This window comes from Octopus sinensis, linkage group LG10 (genome assembly GCF_006345805.1).
Source record: "Octopus sinensis linkage group LG10, ASM634580v1, whole genome shotgun sequence".
NCBI classification, from domain to species: Eukaryota; Metazoa; Mollusca; class Cephalopoda; order Octopoda; family Octopodidae; genus Octopus; species Octopus sinensis.
In genome coordinates, this window is record NC_043006.1 from 33408786 (window position 1) to 33427052 (window position 18267).

Sequence of the window (18267 nt, forward strand, 5' to 3'; positions counted from 1 at the left end):
AGAAAAAGATGGGGGGGGGGAAAGGTAATGAGAAAGAGAGAGAGAGAGAGAGAAGGGGGCAGAGTGAAAAAGAGAGAAAGAAGATGAGGAATGTGAGAGCAACTACCTACCCGATACGAAGCTTGAATGAATTGGGGCTGTGGATTTGATAAATATCAAATTTGAATATTTGATAAAAGATGTGTATCAGTGTTGTGTGTGCGTGGGCACATTATATATATATATATATATATATATATATATATCAACACACATGAACGCACACAAATTAAAAAGGAGAAAGAATATTTAGACTGATGCCAATGGCAACGATAGAATGTTTGTTAAAAAAAAAGTGAGATGAGGTACTTCTTTGCAGTTGTAATTAAAATAAATATTTAGGATTAGAGAAAAGAAAATTAGTCTGGATTTAAACTAGATTTTTCTAGTATTCTAGAGAGAAGACTTTCTCAAAGGAAAGGCACACAACTAGCTTCAATAGCAGACAACTAGATTTATAGTTTAAACAGTATATCTAGTCTTATTTGTTAAATTCTCCAGAACAAAGCACAAACTTAGGCTTCTATGTAGATTCCATTAAAATTTCTTCCAGGTTCAAGAAAACATACATTCTTTCAGCTTTAATACCAAGAAGTATTTTAAAGCAAAACTTTATTAGTTTTACAATTATCTTACTAATTTCAGACATTCAGCTGAGGCCATGCTACAGCACTGCCTTCAAGTACTTACTTTATTACACCCATAAATCTACCAATACTAATTATAATTTGGTTACTTATTTTATCGATTTCCGTCCACTGTGTCTCACAGGTTATGGAACAATGTAAACACAAACATTTCCACAATGATTTTCCAAAGCATCCAAATTCCACTTACAAGTATCTTGTGAGACAGATATATAGATATAGATATATATTACACACAAACACACATTAGCAAAAATCTGCAAGTGACAAGACATTGTTTCGTGCATCTACAAGAGCTCGTGTTACTCCATACACCTACAACATTATGAATCTTTATCATGTGATTATGGCATTTGCCATGGTTCACCCAAAACAGCTGTCAAGATTAGACTATTATAGAACATTGTCTTTCATGTAAATATACCCATGAAGCCTTCTTGCATTTAATATGTTCATGTGGAGAATTAGCAGATATCAGTACCAGATATTGAAGTCTATCTAATGTGTGAAATAACTATTTAAAATGCGAAGATTATTTTTCTGCTTAAACATTAAGGAAGAACGGATGAGTGGTTGAAATGATCTGATTTGTGAAATTGAAAATTAAATTTTTTAAAAATTAGAAAAATAGAAAAAAAATCAAAATGTTACATTGTGCACAAATTTTTTTTTTTTTTAAAAAAAGGAAAATTTTAATTTATGAAGGGAAAAAATACACAGCAAAAAATACCACTTCAAATCAATATTTAGTATAAAATGGATGCTATACAAAAGATGTATTATCCTTAGATAGACTTTTGATAAGCAATAAAATCAATTATGACTCAGAACTAAAATAAATCTATGGCATAATGTGATCCTATATAATATTGATTCATTATATTGGAGGAATGTGGGTTTAGAATCACCGAGAAAGGAAATTAAGACTGCATGGCAAGGCATGCTTTTCTTCTGGGTATTCATCAGAAACAACTATAATGGTTCCAGTGAAAGAGTCTCAGACAGTCTAGGCTCACCAGCAGTTTGCTTCTATTCTATGCTAACAATATATTCAAGGACAATAATGATTCTCTACAGAGTTCCAGAGAGAAGAATCAGAGATCACTGAGCAGATTCCAGGATCTCACTTATGCATATTTCAAAAACCCTGAAAGTACTAAAAGATATACGAAACTAAAAACTGAAAAATAACATGGCACTGCTATTTCTACCACCTTCAGTTATAGAAGGTGTGGCTATGCTGGGGCACCACCTGGAGGGATTTTTGAACAAATTGACTAAATCATCCCCAGTACTTAGCAAGTCTGGCACTTACTCTATCAGTCTCCCTTGCCGAACCACCAAGTTATGGGGATGTAAAGAAACACACACAAATACACACATGGTGGACTTCCACAGTTTCCATCTTACAAATTTGCTCCCAAGGAAATTGGTTGGTCAAGGGCTACAGTGGAAGACACTTGTCTGAGGTGCCATGCAGTGGAACAGAACTCAAAACCACGTAGATGCAAAATGAACTTAAGTCTACATTTGTCACGAGGTTACTAATTTGTAAGGGAAGAGATATAATGTAGTAAAGGTTGTTTGCCAACATAACATGGCAGTCCTGGTTTAGGACTAATGTTGCTGTAATTTAGCCCCAGGAGACATCATCTCCAGCTGGCTTGAACAAGGGAATCTAGCACCCCCACTCAGCTCAAAACAATATCTGTGTATCGCGATTTCCGGGTTATTTCCCTTCATCAGCACAGAACAATAGTTCGGTTAGAGGTGGCGCTGCCAAATTCCCGTTTGAAATATATAGTTTTCAAAGTGACAACTAGTCACTGATTTATCGATTAGAAAATTACTATTTTTTAACAGATTGTGTCATATAGCCAGCTGGAGACAATGTCTCCTGAGGCTAAATTACAGCAACATTAGTCATAAACTAGAACTACCATTGTTATGTTGGCAAACAATCTTTACTACAAAGTACTGTTACTGAATATCTTTCATTGTGAGATTTAAAAATAGTAATTTTTCTAATCAAGAGATATGTTGAATGGATGGACCCCACTATATTCCTGCTATCAATTTAATAGACTTCAAGAAGGATAATTCAAAGTTAATCTCAGTAAGATTTGAATTCCAATGTACAGAAAAACAGAACCATATTTTCTCCTGTTCCTGCTCATTCATAGCATTTTTTTTATTGAACTTGTTCCACTTACAGTAGTAAAGTTATTCACTTTTTGGTGGATGGGGTTTGAGTTCAGTCCCACTGCATGGCACCTGCTACAGCACCCGGCTAACCAAAACCTTGAGAGTGGATTTGGTAGATGGAAACAAAAAGAGGCCCGTTGTGTGTGTGTGTATACATACACAAACATATATGTATGTATCAGGGACGTACCGCCTGGGTAGGCAAGGTAGACAGTGCCTACCCTGAATGAAATAGATCGATAGTAACATCTTTGTTTTATGGCAAAATATGCACCTAATTTAATAAAATTATGAAGGTTACTCTGATTATTGTGCATAAAATGCAAAATATTTTATATTTTGGTAGATTAGGTAGGCATAAATTCGCCCCTGCTTTTCAATCTCAGTATTAAGTAGTACATGTGCTGCGTACATTCCTACAACATTTTCTTTATATGCTATAAAGGCAGAAATAAATCTGCCTCTAACTCATTCATGTGCCTGTGTTTCGCTTATTTTTTTTTATATTATATTAGATTACGATTTTATATACACACACACATAAAGGAGCACTCCGTCAGTTACGACAACGAGGGTCCCAGCTGATACGATCAACAGACCAGCTTGCTCGTGAAATTAATGTGCAAGTGGTTGAGCACTGCACAGACACATGCACCTTTGATGTAGTTCTCGGGGAAATTCAGTGTGACACAGAGTGTGACAAGGCTGGCCCTTTCAAATACAGGTACTACTCATTTTTGCTAGCTGAGTGGACTGGAGCAACATGAAATAAAGTGTCTTGCTCAAGGACTCAATGCACCACCAGGAATTGAACTCACGACCTTACAATCATGAGCCGAATCCCCTAACCACTAAGCCATGTGCCTTCAACACACTCACACACATATATATATATATATATATATATAAGGCACAAGCTTTAATGCAGGTCAAGTACTAATCATACCCTAGGAAAGGTACATAACTCTGTTTACTTTGTATCTCGATTCATCTAACAAAATATCTGCACACAACATACCTCACAGCTAAGTGCTTAAGAAATTATCAGGTCTATTCTCACATGGTGGAAAGATAGAATTAAAATTGAAATATGTTATGCGCTCGTTTTTATAATCAGTTTTTGTGAAACAGTCTATCAGAATACATCTTGTGCATCTTCCATTTTAAACTTGGCATCTACCATGCAATATACTAAATAAAAAAAAGAACAATTTAAACAGGAAATCATGAGCAAAACAATCAATGTGTAGCAAATGAAATGTCAATCATGGAAAAAGCAGCACAAAATTGTCTGGACTATTTGCCTACAAAGAAATGAAAGCAAGGAAGCATTTGGCACACACAAACAGAGAAAACCAAGCAAAAGATGAGGAAAGGGTAAGAAAAGGGATGTGGGGAAAGGGTAAGAAAAGGGATGTGGGAAAGAGTAAGAAAAGGGATGTGGGAAAGGCTAAGAAAAGGGATGTGGGAAAGGGTAAGAAATGGGATGTGGGAAAGGGCAAGAAAGGGATGTGGGAAAGGGTAAGAAAAGGGATGTGGGAAAGGGTAAGAAAAGGGATGTGGGAAAGGGTAAGAAAGGGGATGTGGGAAAGGGTAAGAAAGGGGATGTGGGAAAGGGTAAGAAAGGGGATGTGGGAAAAAGTAAGAAAAGGGATGTGGGGAAGATTAAGAAAAGGGATGTGGGGAAGATTAAGAAAAGGGATGTGGGGAAGAGTAAGAAAAGGGATGTGGGAAAGGGTGGGAAAGGGTAAGAAAAGGGGTGTGGGAAAGGGTAAGAAAGGGGATGTGGGAAAGGGTAAGAAAGGGGATGTGGGAAAGAGTAAGAAAAGGGATGTGGGAAAGGGTAAAGAGTTGAAAGGAGAGGTTTGAGTGTTGTTGCTTTTATGTGAAAACTGGAGGAAACCTGTCAGGATCTATAAATGTGGTGACAAAATACACTGGCAGAATTATTAGCATCAGAATGCTTATCAACATTTACTCCTGCCCACCTCATACGATGACTCATTAAGGTCGACCCTCACACCTCAACATTACCATTTTCATCATTTTCCAGTGCCATCCAATCACTTTCATTCTCCTCTCTTCTAAATCATAACCATGTAACTCCTCTTCTGCTTTGGCCCTTTTCTCTCATACTTGACCCCTTTCCTTGCATAAAGTTAGCCCCTTGGTGTTCATTGTCTTGTAAGCTGCATGGCAACCACACAAGTACTGGTGGCATGAAAAAACAACACCCAGTCAAAGTTGCAAAGTGGTTGGTGTTAGGAAGCGCAATCAGTTGTGGGGGAAATGCTAAAGTAAACAGCGGAACACAATGTAGTCCTTGCACCCATTGGATCCTGTGAGACTGTCCAACCCATGCCAGCATGGAATATGGACATTAAATGATGAAGATGATAATTCCAGCTCCTCCAGAGTCAATATAATCAAAATCAACACCAAAAAATTTCTTTTTGAACTTATGTTAAAAATATTTATTATTATTATTAATACTGCTTCTGGACAATGTACCACATGTACTTAAGTTTCCCTAAAATATTTTTTCTTTATTTCATATACTTCTTACCTGATGCAGACTAAACTTCAAAGTAAAGGTAAAATGTCCTATCTGATGATAAGGTGTTGGACTACAAGATCATGCACTGTGAATGTCTATCTATTGCGTATATATGTTATGAGCAGTGAAAAAAACCTATGTATTGTGGAATTAACTGCAAGCAATAAATACCATATATTTTTCAAATTTCAAACTAAATAGATTGATGACCTAACCAGAAAAAGCTCTATTCCATCTACTTAGTACTTTAAAAACTAAAAAGTGAGCACCATTTCCTCACAAATGTTCAGGGACTTTTAAATATATTTTCATCGATATCATTAAAATATATAACTGAAGATATCTCTCACATCTACCCTGAGAAAAAAAAAGTTTCTGGTTAGAACTAGTACAAAATACACAGTCCTATAAAGCTATTTGACAATATAACCAAGCCCAATTTTTACCTCGGTTTTCCATGTGGACACAGTCAAAGCTCAAGACACACCATAAAACCACAGTTACACAAACCATCACTATTCAAGTTGCACCACTATTTTTGCACATTAAACGACATTGAGTCACTGCAATCATGTCACCAATGTATAGACTCTACAACAAAAATGGTTCTCAAACATTTTTTTTTTCTTATGCATGATCCCCTTTGATTACTATTTTATTCTAGTGAACCCCTATAGCTATTCAATGTTAGATACCTCTTTCGAAATTCCCACATTCACTCATGTAGGTTGAACTAAATAAAACAGAGGAAAAAAAAACCTAGTTGTTTCTTGCAATAAACATATCTAAATCAAAGTTTTTCATGGACCCTTAATATACTACTGTGGATCCCTAATTTACTATTTTGTTTACATGGACCCCAGAAATCTTATATGAACCCCCAGGGGTCAAATGGACCCTGGTTGAGAACCACGGTTCAACAGCAAACCTTTTCACTGAGCAGAATCTCATGTTTACTGCAACAACTTGCACTTAAAGTAATTTCCAAAAGGCATTCTAGTTTACTGGCAGTATTTTTATAAATCTATAAAGAAGAGTAATGAAAGTCACCACAGAAAAGAGAACTAAATTTACTGTTTCGAGAAGACCCATGAATGGACAAATGAGGAAGACGGCAAGTTCATAAAAGCCTTATATTAACCCTTTCAATACTGTATTTCTGTTGAGATGCTCTGTGTTTCTTTCAATTACTTTAAATATAACAAAGAATTTAGTAAAATAACTTGGTTATCATTCAGCTCGTGTTAGGAACATAAATTGTGACTAAGGTTTGGTGGAAGATTTTAATTCAGAACTTATGAAAACAAGACATTTGTACTACAGAGCCATAGGTGGTTTCAGCCGGATTGGTAATGAAAGGGTTAAGTCGGTATAAAATACAAGAAGCTGAAATCAGCAACCTTTTATCATTTTATAGGTTTTAGACATTCAACTGTCACTATTATGGGAGAACCACTTTCAAGGGCTTTGATTGGTTAACTTTATCGGGTTCTTATTTTATCAACCATGATGGGCAAGAAGAAACAAAAAAAACAAATTGGTATAAATGGACATAAGTCAGAGTTCAACAAACCAATTTTTGCCATTCCCACTTAATACACATGCATTTGAGGGCTGTACTGAAAGTAATGCAAAGAAAGGCATTACTGTTTTCATATTAACTAACATTGATAATTCAAACTGCACATGTCAGCAGAGTAACCTTGCTACTTATCCTTTTCAATTGCAGGCAAATTGTGGGTTCCAAGCAAAAACAACATGGTATCATTGATTTCTTATGGAAGGCAGGGCGCAGACTATTCAACATCTACAGAAGGCGACATGCAGTTTAAAGAGATAACACCACTGATAAGAACAATGTGCAAAGGTGGATTAATAAGTTTAAAATAGGGGGAAACGATGCAATGAGAGACCATCGACTGCAACCACTGACAAGAGGACAAACTGACAATGAGCTTGCTGCACAAATGCAGTGTGGCCACACTTCATTCCAACATGATACAACATTTGGGTACCAGAAAGTGCATGAAAACTGGGTGCACTCAGCTGTTGGTACCTGATTTAAGGGAGATCAGAATACTAGTTTCTGATCTGCTGGAAACATTTGAAACCAATTCCTTTATTTGTTTCAGTCATTTGACTGCAGCCATGCTGGAGCACTGGCTTTAGTCGAGAAAATCGACCCCAAGACTTATTCTTTGTAAGCCTAGCACTTATTCAATCGGTCTCTTTTGCTGAACCGCTAAGTTATGGGGACGTAAACACACCAGCATCAGTTGTCAAGCAATGTTGAGGGGACAAACACACAAACATATACACATACATACATGATATATATATATATATATATATATATATATATAATATATGCTTCTTTCAGTTTCTGTCTACAAAATACACTCCGAGGCTATAGTAGAAGACACTTGCCCAAAGTGCCACGCAGTGGGACTGAACCTGGAATGATGTGCTTAACTACATGGCCATGCTTCATAACATGAGAAGATGCAAGTGCTAGCATTATCTCCCTTGTAACACTTAAAACTCCTGGGTGGGGAAACCCCCACCTGGGGAGCAATTGCACCCACAAGACCCATTTTACTACACCCACAGGCTGGTATGCTCGTATGTACAAAATATAATAAATTTGTCGATTATAAAATTTAAACAATATTCATATGGCTTAAAACGGTTAGACTCGAACAGAAATCATCTGGTAATTGCCATTTGAATGGAAATTTTGTTTTCTCTATAAAACACATATTGCTAGGTTTGTACCACCCCCTTGAGACCCAACTACACTCTAGCTGAAAAATACAGAATACCGCATGAGTAATATAAATATTCTAAATTCAGTGGGGCGTTCATGAAGATGTTATGCATTAATTTAATGTGTTAAACTTATCTTTATTAATGTAAATCGAATTATACATAGATATATTCAGGATTTACACTGATATAAGAGTTAGAATAATACTTTGTTGGGTGCATAACATCGCAACTCCATGCATGTATGTTTTCAGTTGGAAATATTTTTGCAAAACTGTCGTATGTGGGACTTACTACACTTTTGAAAAATGCTAAACCATTGTACTACACTTTGATAATTTTCATATCTTGGCATCTGAAACAGCTGGAGATATGATAGCTTGACCAAAAGAACTGGCTATTGCAAGCATTTGGTCAAATTTGGACATATGGCAGTTTAACAGAATAGCAATGATATATATTTGATTAATGAGACAGAAGATGGAAGATACGAGAATCTTTATTGATCACGTCAACTGTTTTGACCCATCTAGCATTATCTCTCGTGGGTGGGATACTGAACAGCTGGGGTGATGGGTCTAAACAATTGTAATGATCAATAAAGATTCTTATATCTTCCATCTCCCTCTCATTAATTAAATACCTAAAAAACACTAAACCAGTGAACATGCTTTACCAGCAAACCACCAGATGTATAGCATACACTTTTTTAATGATTAATAACATCTGTTTGTCCCCACATCACCGCTTGACAACCGGTGTTGGTGTTTATGCCCCCATAACTTAGTGGTCTGGCAAAAGAGACCAACAGAATAAATACTGGGCATAAAAAATAAGTCCTGGAGTTGATTCGTTCAATTAAAACACTCCAAGGTAATGCTGCAATCAAATGACTGAAACGAGTAAAAGAATAAACAACAAGAATAAGTGAATAACCCACACGCAACCCTAATGACCCAAGGAAACATTATGGAACTGAGAAAGCTTCATGTAACATTTACCTCACCATATACAGCAAAAGAACATTTATATGGTTGTTCAAACAGCTAGAAATAGCAGCCAAATCTCACTCAAATTATAAGCCACTGTTTTAAACAAAAGGACACATTGTATAATGTAGTCCTACATACATTCATCATTATTATTATTATTAAATGTCTGTTTTCCATGCCAGCATGGGTTGGACAGTAGCTGGCTGCACCAGACCCAAATTGTGTTTTGGCATGGTTTCTACAGCTGGATGTCCTTCGTAACATCATCGACTTTACCCGAGTATACTGAGTGCTTTTTATGTGGTACCAGCACCAACAGGGTCACTGAGTAAGTTGTAACTCAAAAACTCCCTCAGGTGGGGGGAGGGAGTATTAGTGAGGAGCGTGGCTTTGTACCAACTGATGAGAGATCAGGGTGACAGGGGCAGGTGCCCTGCTGTAGAGCAGATATATGAATTGCTGTAGAGTAGAAGGTACGAAAACAACTGGAGCACTCCGTCAGTTATGACAACGAGGGTTCCAGTTGATCCAATCAACGGAATAGCCAGCTCGTGAAATTAACACGCATGTGGCTGAGTACTACACAGACATGTGTACCCTTAACAGAGTTTTCAGGGAGATTCAGTGTGACACAGAATGTGACAAGGCTGGCCCCTTTTGAAATACAGGTACAACTCATTTTTGCCAGTTGAGCGGACTGAAACAGCAGATAACACAAGAACAGGTGTAACAACATCACAATTAACCCTTTAGTATTTAAACCAGCCAAAATATTATACCTGCTTTATATTCAAACTGGCCAGATCCTGCCTCTCACACCTACCCTACACTGTTAGTGTAAAAATAAACAATCACATCACCAAAATCTCAAAGCTACATAATGCAGGGTTAATTCAAAACAATGTGAATTAATAAGCATTACATAAAACAGAGTAACAATTTGAATGCTAAAGGGTTAATAAGCTTCCTTTACATCCTAAACAATCCAAGCTAAGTAGAACAAATACTCTGCACATAACTATGACAACCACATGATAAACTATCCATTAATCACCCTCTTAGCACCTACCTGTCATTACGACACTAACAAATTTCATAAATACCCGTAGAACCCCTTCTACTAAGTACAGAATTAAACTCCAACAACACCATCTCTCTTCTCAGCATCACTAATTACAACAAACCACCACAAGCAACTGTGAAAGGGTAAATAAGTGACTCGGTGACAGATCTACAGCTAGAAGTGAATCAAGCAAATTAAAACTGAAATGAAGAGATACTTATGGTTGTAAAGTAATAGCCACACAAGGGCTTAATGTCAACAACACAATGGGACTGTACTGACATGACACTTAAGAAGTGAGATCTCACATAAGTACCAAAACTTCCTTCAAATAGCACCCTACTGTCTTGTAGGCAGGACACACTGGATAATGTAATCCTAGAACAGCTTTCATCATACTTCCATCAAGGCCGTTCCCAAAGTGGGTGGTATTGCACCCCCTGGGTGCAGTGGAAGAAAAGTGGGGCAATAATGGGGGAGTGATTCATCTAAAAACAACAAAATGTTTTGCACCGTCCTAGTGGTGCTAAGAATCCGTCAGGGTGTCAAGGGGGCAGCAGCCCAAAAAAGTCTGGGAACCACTGTTCTAGAATCTAACAGTAACACAATGGCTGAATTGATAAAGTACAAAACAACATGATTCATGGGTCAGCTTTGGTACTGTTGCCAGTATTGCATTGTATTTATAACCAACACAATTCACATTGGCCCATGTATAGGAAGGAGATGCAGTGTGGATGAAAGCTTAACCCTCCCCACAAGCAGATCTAAACGAGAAGCGAGAGGAACCAAACTACACATGCAGTTTGGCTTTTGCACCGTCCTAGTGGTGACTAATAACAATTGTGTCTAACAGATCCACAACACCTAAAATCTGGAAAGGGATTAGTCAATGAGATTGATTTCAGTTACTTTAGTGATCCTTTGAATCTGAAAGGGTGAAAGGATTAACCTCAGCAGGATTTAAATTCAGAATAGAGAAAACTGGAAAAAACACAAGGTATTTTGTCCAACAATTTTACAAAAGCTTGCTTTTGATGAGTCAAGCACAACACCACAAATTTGAGAGGAACAGTATGATCTATTTAATTGCCACCACCCACCCGTATTCAAATTGACGGGTGTGAACTAGTGATTAGGGTGTTGCACTCACGACCTCAAGCTCATGGTTTCGAATCCCAGACCGGGCAGTACATTGTGTTCTGAAGCAAAGCACCAGTTCGTTCAGAGGTAAATGAGAAACCCTGCAACAGGCTAGCATCCTATCCAGAGGCAATGCTGTGATCTTCACCACTTACACACCATGGAAACCCAGTAGTTGGCCGGATGAGACACAGGACTTGAGACAGGAATGGCCAGAGGTTGTTGATGTTGATGAACATTTAAAATGTTCCTTATTTTACTGATCCCAAAATGATTTTTTTTTTCTCAGACAGGAACAAGGCTAGAAACCTCAGAAGATGGTTAGCCAATTCAACTAACTTCAGTTTTTGACTAGCACTCTACCGGCCCTCCAAATCAGTAGGATTTGAACTAAGAACGTAATGAGTGCAACTAATACCATAAGACATTTTAACACAAAACAAAGCCATCGAGATTCAATGTAAAGGGACATAACTAAATATTGTCGAGCAACTTCCCTTATATTTTATCAATTCTGCTATTCTCCACAATTCTATTAATCAGTGATATTAGAACCATCCCAGAAATATTAAAGGAGAACATTTAATTAAACTGACTCCAGTGTTTGACACCTATTTATTTTAACAGCCCTGAAAAGATAGAAGACAGTTTGCGATGTAAAGGGACATAACTAAATGGCGTCAAAGCATTTGTCAGGAGCTGCACCAATTCTGTAATATAATGGTTTCAAATTGTGCCACAAGGGCAGCAATTTTGGGGGAGGGGTGTGTCGATTAGATCGACCCTCCGTGTGCAACTGGTACTTATTTAATCGATCTCGGCAGAATTTGAACTCAGAACGTAGCGACGGGCGAAATACTGCTAAGCTTTTCGTCCAGCGCGCTAACGATTCTGCCAGCTCGCTGCCTTAATAATAATAATAATCCTTTCTCCTATTGGCACAAGGGCAGCAATTTTGAGAGGAGAAAGAAATCGATTACATCGACCCCAGTACATGACTGGTACATTATTCTTTTCGACCCCAAAGGTTGAAAGAACATAAAAAAGAATGAACAAAGGAAATGCTGCAAAGCATCTTTCCAATGCTCTAACAATTCTGCCAGCTTTCTCTGTCTGAATATTAATGGTTTCAAATGTTGGCATAAAGCCTGAAATTGGGGGCCTGGGGGAGACAACTCAGTTACACCGGCCCTAGTGCTCTCAACTGATACAGGTTTTATCGACCCTGAAAGAATAAAAAAGGATGTTTTTTTTTGAAAGACGGTGATTTGGCTGTTATTTCAAGGAGAACGAACATCCATCGTTGTTAGCTCGACCTCATAGTCGAGAGCTATGGCTGTAGTCTTTACATAAACCAATACCTGCCCCCAGAAACAATACAACATCCCCGTCAAAGAAGTTTCTAAATACTAAGATTTCTACGGGTAAGTGAAACGAGACTGAGTGACAATCCTAGTTTTATAAAGTACATAAGCAACAACAAGAGCGAAACGGAATCTAAATAGTAGTGGCCGAAAAACGAAACCAGGACTTTATCGGATTCATTATCTATTTGCCAACATAATTTCTATGTTCCAGTCATAAATAACCACTCATATATAAATATGTAAAATAAACCTTTCAGACAGTGTAATAGAGAACGAGTTTATGTGTATAAGAACAGAGAATGACTAGTGATGTCCATAAAGTATAATAATGGTTGTGACTAAGAATCGAAAGTCAACGGAAGTTAACTGCCTCAGGAACTTTCAGACAATATTTTTATGAAATAATTATTTATGCCTTGTTAAATAAATAAATAAAAACAATTACTGCATCAAATAAATTTTAGAAATCATTATTAAATGAGAAAGAAGTTGAGAAAATAGTTAAACTTGGTAATTGGGAGTGCTTTTATAATTTCTTTTGTTGTTAAATCTGACCTAAATTAAATTCTGAAACCAAAAACAAATAAAGCTCCATAAAACAATATCTACTAATTGTTGGAAGTTATCGAGCTGATATTTTCCTATTTGTGTGTTTATATATATATATATATATATACGTTTTGTGAAAAGCTATAATCACTAGCGATAAGCCGAGTTCGACCGAATTAATACCATAAAAATACCATGTATCGAGAATCTTTTCCCCCGTTTGAACACTCAAACATTGTGTGTGTATATATATATATACACACAAATTTTGAAAACAAAATCCAGAATGTAAAATCTAAATGTTTTAGTTTTAATGTATATTATTTTTTTAGTGTAGTGTGATGAAATGAATTCTCGATGTATTTTGTGTTGTTTAAGAATCTTAACTTTCCAAAAAAAAAATTCCCTCTGAAAAACAGTTGAAAAAAACAAACAAACAAAGGAGTGAAAAAAACCTCTAAAGATTAACTGTCTTATATACCATCTTTATCCATCTCAGAATTTGATAATTCTTCGTTTGTCTGAGGAATTCATTAACTGTATATATGATCAGAGGAAAAGTTACAGAATAAGTTATTTAATAATTTAAAATAATGGAGAAAGAAAGAGGGAAAATACGATGGGAAAAATTGCCAGTGAAGTTTCCGTTTTGTTTTGTAAATGGATTTCTAGGTCGACATAATATATAAATATATAACAACCATAGAAGGAACAGTTAAATAAAGGTTTATTTTGCGGCGATGATGACTAAAGCTCGATAAACAAAACGAAATAAAACAAATGTCATATACAGTATTTATTATTCCGAATCCAGAACAAATTCTAAAAGAGGTTTTCAGAAATGAGACAAGAGAAAAGATGTCTGAAGTGGAAGAAGAGAAAGAACTGAAGCGGGAATAGAAGTCTTTTAATGATGAAGTTTTGTGGTTCTTTAGCTTGGCCTTGACTGGCAACGTTTTGTTGAATTATTTTGATTTTATTGGGGAAATAACGAAGAGGTATTGTTTATTTATCAATAAACAGGCAGAAAAGTAAATATGTGCTAGACATGCAGGTAGAACGAAAATCGATGACCGGTGTTTTGAGATTAATGAAAATAGGACGAAGAAGCCTTCTACATGAACGTTCGATCTGTTAGAAATAACAACCAAATACCACCCTGAATTACACGCTCCTGTTTAAAATAAGGAGCACGTTGGATAACGTAGGCCTAGATATAAAATCACAAGATGGTCATGGCTGGAACGGTTCTGATCATAGCTTTGTTCGATCAAAGCTGACCTACGATTAAACATTATAATACTCGGTCGTTCGAGCGGTTCGAAATAGCAACCAAACCACCCGTCAATACCCACTTACCGTCATAAATATACATCGAACAATGACGGTGCCGACATACACAAAGACGGAACGTCACGGTTGGAACGTCTATTAATAAATACCATACATATGCTAACTCGTTGAGGGCAAGATCTGTGAGATTATTAAACATTATCACACCCACAGCATGGTCACCAAGAAGAACATTACCGAAATATAACAGATACTAAATACTGGTCATTAATTATTATTAAATTTCCTAATAAAAAGGGGACAAGGGGTGTTTAGAGAAAACCGAACATTATTACAACTGTGACAAATAAATATGATATTAATACGATATTAAATAAGGTCTAGATACGAGACAAATGGAAAATGTGAAACGTGAAGTTTAACAGAGGAATATGGCAGCGAATGGGATCCGTATTTCTTGGCAGAATAATTAAACAGAGTATATATATAAATATGTTAGAGAAATTTTATATAGATGGCTATAGTGTATAATAAATAATTAGGCCCTCCGGTTTAAATTATTGTTGCATGGCATTATTCATCTTTGTCAAGAATCCAAGCATTGTAGAAAACATTGAAGATGATTCTGTAATTGTAATTCAAACAGATGACCAGCCTGGTCAAAAATTGTGTCACGAAGATAGTCTGGGAAATTATAAATTGGAGATAACGGTCTCCGTGGAATATTCGGCCACTTAGACTAAATAATTCAATACATATTCAGACAATGTAACAACTGATATACCTATCGCCATACATATACACATATATACATACATAAGTAGATATATACATGAATATATGGACATAAATAATACACATATACGTACATATGTGTGTGTGTATGTAAACGATAACCTAAATTGAATTTAGTGAAATTTATAAAGTTAAATTTAGTTCTAACTTATACACACACTTTCATAAAAATTTTGTTCCATTTATACACACCCACATTCAGGTATGAATAGAAATTAATATTTAAAAGGAATTTTACGATAAAACGGTATTAGCAGGGGGAAAAAGGCGAACTAATAATGATTATCAATTAAAAATTAACGAAAATTTTATATAAACTAGCTGAATATATATATATATATATATATATTCACGTTCGTTGGTTAATTTTACAATTCCCTCAATTAAAATACCAGATAACGAAAAAAAAAATATATATATATATATATATATATACACGTTATATATACACACACACACGTGTATTACAACTGTCTTTAATCAGGGGGGAATTATATATTGAGCTAATTAACCAAAAATTAAAATCCAAATTAAGAGGGAACGGAAAGTTACTATTGAATATTCAATATATGCCGAATAACTTCCTTAAAATATAACCAAAAATAAAATTATTCCTTTAATAAATGATTTAATATCAATAATAAAAAATAATAATAATTAATAAACAGGGAACCGGTTGAGATTGTTGGACGTAATCATTTAATTTCATGCTAAAAGCATCCAATCTTTCCACCCTTTGTAAAATTATGACCTTGAATGTAAAACTATTAATGGTCAGAATAATCGTAGCATAAAAATCCATCCACCATTGCATCACCATTATTATTATTATTATTATTATTATCACCATCCCTCGCCACACCTCGTTGCACGATTGTAATTCAAATCTTATATAATAATAGTGACGATCTTCACCACTCATACACACACACATCCACCCATTATTTCATCCTTCAAGAGATTCCTCCTGCCACAATGAAAATGTGTTTGCTCTTCTATAGGAAGTGTAAGAGAGGAGGGAGACAGGGACGTACGTACATTATATATATATATACGTATTTATATATACATATATATACACACACAGTGTGTGTTTGTAATGTGAGTGTTTAATAATGTCGGGGGATTATTACGGATTGCTGGGAGAGAGAAACAGTAAGAGAGAAGACAAAACAAAAGACGTAGATAGATAGGTAGATAAATACATAGAGGGGGGGAAATAAATGAAGGTGAGAGAAACAGAGTTTGAGGGGGGGGAGGAAAGATTTTTAAAAAATAGAGTGATAAGATTATATGAAAATGGGAAGGGGATAGAGAGAAAAGGAGAAAGATATAGAGTTATAGAAGGAGGGGGGAGAGATAGATAAAATACGAAAGCACAGAGATAGTATATGAAAGTATGAGACAAATTATGAAATAGAATAGAATTTTATATAATTAAAAAAAAAGACAAACATATATATTAAATATATATGTGTAATTTTATATACTATACTGTGAAAATAAATAGATAAATTTAAATTAAAAAATACATAAATAAAATTATTTGAAAAATCATTAAAAAATAGATATGATGAGTGTGCGAGTGTGATTTTTTTTAACAACCTTCAATTCCTTCTTCCTTTTCGGCTCCGCTCGTTGTCCAGATACCATCGCAGAAAAAAGGGACTTTTTCCTCGTCGTATATAAAAGATGTCGCGTAGCCTTGCCTTGATTTTTCCCCACGTCTTAAATAACTTATATCTGTCTATGTGTGTCTATAATATGTCAGACTGTCTCTCTCTCTCTCTCTCTCCTTCTCTCTCGCCCTCTCTCTCTCTCCTTCTCTCTCGCCCTCTCTCTCTCTTTCTCTCTCTGATTGACCGTATCTTTCTCCCCCTCTCTCTATATCTATCTACATATCTGTGTCGCCCTCTCTCCCTGTCAGTAAGGGGTCTCTCTCTCTTTATAAATATATATATCTTTCGCTCTCTCTATGCGAGACAGTCCTTCACTTTCCTTCTCTCTCTGCGAGGCCTTTCTCTTTCCCTCTCTCTCCGTTTATGCAGGTTTCTGTCTCTCCGTCTCTCTCTCCCCCTCTCTCTGTCTGCTTGTTCTTCAACTTCGTCTGTGGTTCTTCCTTCCTTCCTTCTTCTTCCTTCTTCTTCTGGTTTGGCACAAACCGAGTTCCAAACGCACCACCCACTTGCAAACCCTGATTACATATGTAATATATTATTACTTACTGGATATCCTGATGGCGAAAATGACCGCATTGGTGGCGGGCCCTGAGGGGCATAGCGCTGCTGCTGCTGTTGTTGTTGCTGCTGTAGCGGCGGTGGAAGCGGCGGCGGCGGTGGCGGTGGCGGCTGTTGTTGCATAGTCATCTGATGATGTTGCATCCTCGCTCTCTCTTTGCTTTCTTTTTTCTTTTTTCTGTTAATTTTGAACCACTTCTCTGCTCTTCTCTCTCCTTTCTTTCTTTCTCTCTCTCTCTCGCTTTGTTTGTTGTGTCTGTCCCTTTACTCCCGCCGCTTACCACTTCTCTACTGCTGCTGTCACTACTGCTGTTGCTACTACTACCGCTGTTGTACTGCTGCTACTACTGCTGTTGTTGATGCTGCTGCTGCTGTTCCTGCTCCCGGCGCAATTCAATCTCGCGAGATTTTCGCCCCGGTTTCCGGGCGAGAGCTGCATAATAATTACAGATGGAGAAGGAGACAGGAGCAGCATTAGCCTCGTTCCCACCAACAGAAGAAAAAGAAAAAAAGTGGGGGCGGAGTAAAGACAATTAAGCTCCACCCATTTCTTTCTTTTCTTTTCTTCATTATTCTCTTTCTCTTCCTTTTTAGATTCCTTCACTCAATTTCTT

General features: G+C 36.4%; 1 protein-coding gene across 46 annotated transcripts in view; it reads right to left on the bottom strand.

Moving 5' to 3' along the window:
* Nucleotides 1-18020, bottom strand: part of LOC115216480 (SWI/SNF-related matrix-associated actin-dependent regulator of chromatin subfamily D member 1) — a 93659-nt gene extending 75639 nt beyond the window's left edge. For 9 of the 46 annotated variants that reach the window (XM_036506515.1, XM_036506514.1, XM_036506512.1 and 6 more), the window contains exons 1-2: nt 17642-18018; nt 111-137 (exon numbers count right to left, since the gene is read on the bottom strand). In XM_036506515.1, coding sequence (XP_036362408.1) covers nt 111-137; nt 17642-17797 — 183 coding nt within the window. In that variant the 5' untranslated portion in view covers nt 17798-18018. Of the gene's footprint in view, nt 1-110; nt 138-17021; nt 17375-17641 lie in introns of those variants that run through there. The other 37 variants (XM_036506500.1, XM_036506498.1, XM_036506499.1 and 34 more) reach the window with 19 other exon arrangements.
* Between the last annotated feature and the right edge of the window lie 247 nt (nt 18021-18267).